Source organism: Otolemur garnettii, unplaced genomic scaffold, assembly GCF_000181295.1.
Source record: "Otolemur garnettii isolate 467f Iridium unplaced genomic scaffold, OtoGar3 scaffold00181, whole genome shotgun sequence".
Classification (NCBI taxonomy): Eukaryota; Metazoa; Chordata; class Mammalia; order Primates; family Galagidae; genus Otolemur; species Otolemur garnettii.
In genome coordinates this window covers 1907134-1912643 of record NW_003852576.1, presented here as the reverse complement: position 1 = coordinate 1912643, position 5510 = coordinate 1907134, and the positions used below count along the sequence as shown (strand labels likewise).

At 48.5% G+C, this 5510-nt stretch overlaps 1 protein-coding gene across 15 annotated transcripts in view; it reads left to right on the top strand.

The window, feature by feature from the left end:
* APBB2 (amyloid beta precursor protein binding family B member 2) overlaps window positions 1–5510 on the top strand; it is a 377881-nt gene that overhangs the window by 297174 nt on the left and 75197 nt on the right. For all 15 annotated transcript variants that reach the window (XM_023519597.1, XM_023519608.1, XM_012811964.2 and 12 more), the window contains 2 exons: window positions 1403–1549; window positions 4103–4230. In XM_023519597.1, the coding sequence (XP_023375365.1) occupies window positions 1403–1549; window positions 4103–4230 (275 nt within the window). The remainder of the gene's footprint in view (window positions 1–1402; window positions 1550–4102; window positions 4231–5510) is intronic.

The following is a 5510-nucleotide window of genomic DNA, read 5'->3' as shown; positions in this document are numbered from 1 at the left end:
TTGTCTCTAGGATGTGAGGGTCGGTGTGCTGTTGGCTTAAATGAGTTATTTTTGTCTTTGGTATTTTTGGTGGGTTTTTCCTCGTGAGAAAGTGTGATTACCACCTCAGGAGGGAGCACTCAGGCTAGTCACAGCGGCTGGACCAGGGAAGGGTGAACTGGACTGAACGTCCCTCTGGACCTCGGCTGCATTTCTCGTTTTGTTATGAAATCCACAGTCTGTCGGCGCGCCAGGCCCTGCAGCTCCACGTCTGTGCTTCCTGGCCGGGGAAGGGGGTCTCCTCAATGGATGGTGCAGCTTGGATGGGACCCTATGATGTAGGGAGGTCTCTGGGGCCACAGGGAGGAGTGTGGCCATCCTGGTGACTAACAGCAGGACAGAAGCTGTGGCCAAATCACCCTCCCGTGTGCTGTGAGTTTTCTTTTTCCTCTTTGGATTTTTTTGCTTGTCACAATAAGCATGTAATGCTTTTTAAATTAAAGGAAAAAATTGAATAGCAGAACTTTATAAAAGAAGACAAGGGTATGGTCTCAAATAGAATATCTCCAGGTGAGAAAAGAATAAATGGAGTTTGTGCTTTGAAGTTACACAAGTCCATCAGTTCTTGGAGTATGTCAGGATTTGGTGCTGATCGTGAATGCTGTCAGACCTCAGGCCTGTTTCTAACACAAGTTCATGTTTTCTCCCCGTTCTCCTCCTTTTCTGGGCTTCAGAGGAAACATTCTGCTTCATTGTTATTAGAAACAAATCCCTAACGTGCATTTAATTCATTCGCCTACTTTCTTTTTCTAGGTGCTTAACAGTAACAGATCTCACAGGGGTTGCATTTCTTAGGTGGCTCATGTCTGTAATCCTAGCCCTCTGGGAGGCTGAGGCGAGTAGATGGCCTGAGCTCAGAAGTTCAAGACCAGGCTGAGCAAGAATGAGACCCCATCTCTACTAAAAATAGAAAAACTAGCCGGGCGTTGTGGTGGGTGCCTGTAGTCCCAGCTACTCAGGTGGAGGGTGGGGTAGGGAGATCACTTGAGCCCGAGTTTGAGGTTACTATGAGCTATGATACCATAGCACTCTACCCAGGGTCACAGAGTAAGACTCTGTCTCAAAATAAATAAATAAAAACCGCCTTGTAATGAGAGCTTATCGTTGCTGTGCCCATGAGCCTCTAATTGTTCTCCTGGTGATCTTTCCTAAGGAAAACATCTGAACACAAACACACAAGTCAAGCAAGAAGACCCTCGCTATTCCTTTTTCTTTTTTTTTTTAAATACTGGGGAAAGTCAGAGTTTGATTTTCCAAATGATGAGGCACGGTGAGGCATTTAGAACATGCTAAGTAAGCTTGTAGTTGCTTGGGGACCGCAGTGTGACCCGGCCGGTCATTTCCTGTCCTCTCTGTCTTGCAGTGTTTTGCTGTGCGCTCTCTGGGATGGGTGGAGATGGCAGAGGAGGACCTCGCCCCCGGGAAAAGCAGTGTTGCCGTCAACAACTGCATCAGGCAGCTGTCCTACTGCAAAAATGACATCCGAGACACCGTGGGCATTTGGGGAGAGGTGAGTGACATGTGGGGTGACGAATGTCAGGTTTATCCAGCTGCATCTCACGAAGCCCCCCAGCTCGGTGAGACGTGGTACAGAGAGCTCCGAGGTGGTGTTAGGGGCACCCTCCCGTGATGGCAGGAGCTGTGGCCTGCTGCTCCCCACGTTTGGCCTCTCGGCATTACCAGATCACAGGGATGGGGACCAGGGTTTCATTTCTCAGCACCTAAATGATGACCTGGTTTTCAGTATCCATGGCTAAACATGAGGGGCTCAGGATTTCCCTGAACACAGTGGCAGAGTCGATGTGTCTGTCTATAAGAAGATGCAGCGTAGTCTGAAAGGCAAGGTGACTTCCACACACGTACACGTAAACGCACAGCTCCTCCTGCTCTAAAACGCTGGCACACACTCATCTTCATTTACAGTCTGAGCATCAACACTCTATGTGAGTTGGGGAATAGATCCCTATATATTCTTTCTCATTTTCGACAAAGTGATTCCATTTTGAAATGTTAATTTAGGAGAGAAAGTGGTAAGTACAAACACCAAATTTGTATACAAATCTGGCGAAGCTGCATTGCTCCTGTGCCCTGAGGCCTGTAGAACAGGCATGTTGGGAGCGTCTGGGAAAGGCACTTACTCTGCCTATATTCCGTTCCCTCCGTCCCCAGTTAACACAGTGCTGCTGGGAAAGTTTGCCTTTTGACTGGGCAGTTTCCTCCCAGCGGCATGCCACAATGGGAGGTGCGTCCCTAGACCCTTCCAAGGTGGAGTCTGTCTACCCTAAAATGGTGCTGAAGTGAATTGCCGACCAGACTCTTAGATCCCAGGCAGGTGGGGGAGCTGGAAAGAATCTTCTCCTAAGAAAGGCCGCTTTACCATCCTCCCACCCTAATAACCAGGTCATTTTTCCTCCGGAGTTGTTCACCTGTGTTCTTTCTTCTTAGTCACAAATGCTGCTCCTCCAAAAGAACAATTCTCAGTTAGGATTTAGAAGGAAGGTTGTTGTCATTTTTACTAACATGTGAATGGCTAACATTTCGAGGTGCCATAGGTCTGAGGCAACCTGCAGCCTGCTGCTCCAGGCTCTGTGGAGTCTGTGTAGCCACAACAGTCTGTGCAAGTTGTAATTCCTGCCAGCACTCTCATCTGTAAATGTCTTAGCTGCTCTTTGGGGGAAGATTTGAAATCATACTAGATCTTAGTTGAAGACTCTGGCCACAGTTGCACCATTGGCTGGGATATATCATCCTTGCTACACTGATCACTGGCGCTGCGCTCATTCTGAGAACCTCATGAGATTCTAAAACAACATTCTCAAAGGGTATGCTAAGCCTGGCACAGTGGCTCACACCTGTAATCCCATTGCTTTGGGAGGCCATATGGGGGAGGATTGCTTAAGCCAAGGGATTGAAAATAGCTTGGGCATCAGAGCAAGACCCCCCTCTCTAAAATTTTTTTTTATATTAGCCAAGTAATAGTGCAAACCTGTATTCTCCACTACTCAGGAGGCTGAGGCAGAAGAATTGCTTATGATCATGCTACTGCACTCCAGCCTGGGCGATAGAGAGAGGCCCCATCTCTAAAAAGCAAAATGAAAACCATACTGAAGGCACAATTTATCTGTCTCACTTGAGATCTGAAGACCTACAAGAAGCCTCACTGTTCTGCCCAGCTTGTTCTTTGGCTTCCGTGCCACGGCATCTGGGCCACCACCAGGAGGGACAGTCTTTCAGCTGAGCAACAGATGTTTAGTGATGTCTTGAAATTGTGCCTCCATGATTAGCGGGGCAGTAGGGTTGAGGGGTCTAGCGTTCTGGTCCTCAGAGAGCCAACATATGTGGGGAGACGGGGCCTGTAAGCCTAAGAGCCTGAGTAGCAATGCAAGGGAGAAGGAACGTCAGCATTCCCCATGTTGGCATTACACCTGCCACAGGGGCTGGGTCAGACCTGGAGCAAGTTACTTAACCTTTAAGCCTCAGTTTCCCCACTTGCTAACTGGCGATAACAACAACCAAAGCTCCCCTGGGGCAATTTAGAGCACATGGCATGATGCCTTAGACATAATAAACAGTCACATCGATGTTAGCTGTTAGTGCTGAGAAATGCCACAAACTGTGCCTGCTGTGTTCCAGCCAGATCACGCAGATAGGGTGCTGCATAGAATGTGATGGGCATGGAAGGGCCTGTCCAGAGGACTGGGGAGGAAGGGGCTGTGGGAGTTCCAGGACCTGAAGTTAGCAAAAGACCAGATTCTCCAGGGAACCCTGTTAACCCTGTCAAAGATTCAGAGAGTAAATAATTAAAAATACAAGCAGTCTAAAAGCAGGCTAGGGACACATTTTGGAAGACTTGGAGAGGGAGAGAGAAACTGGGCATGTGAGAGGAAATGTGAAGGGTTTATGAATATTTTAGTCCGGAAAGGATGTTTCTGTCTTAGTAAACAAACTACCCCAAAAGATGGCTTCTTTAGATGGTTGAAACGGCGCCCCCTGCTGGCCATAGACGGGCTGAGGACGTGGCGCCTGCCTGGGGAGGACAGCATGTTTTCTCGTTGACTCCCAGGGGAAGGACATGTACCTGATCCTGGAGAACGACACGCTCAGCCTGGTGGACCCCATGGACCGCACCGTGCTGCACTCTCAGCCCATCGTGAGCATCCGTGTGTGGGGCGTGGGCCGCGACAACGGCCGGTGAGTCCCCAGTCACCTTACCCGTGCCCCAGTGTGAGTTCACGGCCTTGCACTGCATATGGAGCGTGGTGGTGCACTCAGCGTAGAAATGTGGAGAAAGAAACCAAATGTGTCTCTTTCCCTCCCTCTTAAACCCTCCAAGCCCCTCCCTCCTGGGTTCTGTGCCTCAGACCTTTGGTGAACTCCGGTCCTGCCTCCTGTTCTGCGTAATCTGCTCATCCTCACCCACATTCCCGCTCCACCCAGGCGGCCCAAGCCCCTGTGTTTTCCCCTCTTTTCTGTGGTCTTTTTAAAATTAATTCTGTTTCGTTCTGTTGAGCGTCAGCCTTCCCAGATGCCTTCCCACTGGTATTTTGTTCTTCGAGAGCTTGCAGGAAGGGGGACTTTGTACAGCCTTTAATCACAAGGCTTAGACCATTCAATTGTGATTGTCAGGAATCTCCTGATTTGAGATTGGCTGAACTTTAACACTTGAAAGGACGGTCTGGTCATACCAACATTTCATTCGATATGTATCTCTCTGAATTTCTACTGAAAATGTGTTATTTATAAGAAAACCTTCTTTCTTTGATGTATTGTGAAGTTTCTATTCTCCCGATGACTGGAAACAAGAAAGTTCTGATTTTCAAGCACATATTCCAACTAATAACGTAGCAGTTATCATAGACAACGTGCTTGGAGGCCATTGTGAAGTAATTGGGCTACGTTAAATAAAATTAATTATTGAACTGTAGTCAGTCTTCGGCAATTCCCAAGGTAATAGAGGATCTCCTAGCTGGCATCGAGGGACAGGCTGTCAGATGATTACTTGTCGCTTTGTTGAAAATGGACAAGAGGATTTGCAAAAGCAAGTGAAACTCTCAGATGTCAGAGAGGTGACCCTCGTGGGTTTGTGGCTCTATCCTGGGCATCCAGCTTTCTGTTGCGTGTGCCTCCCTAGTTAGGGGAGGGTCTACACTAGCTCATTTGGCCTTTGTCAACTGAGGTTGACATGAGTGCATTTGTTTCCGGTCCAAGTCCTAACCCAGAAAGGAAGGCTTTTTGGCTAAGTAGTTGTCAGTCAAAGCGTAAGCATTCAGGCTGGAAGCAGACATGAGTGGTGGTCTGCAGAGAGCCAGCTGAGGTGTTCTCCAACTACTTGGATAAACCTGGGAGCATGGTTGCACCTTGGAGCTTTTTATAAAAGAATGATGAGGGGTAACAGCTGGGCCAGGTGCTCTGGGGGAGTGGGTGGGTGGACTTCTGTGTGCACAGCTGTCCCTCACTCACTGGCCAGCGCT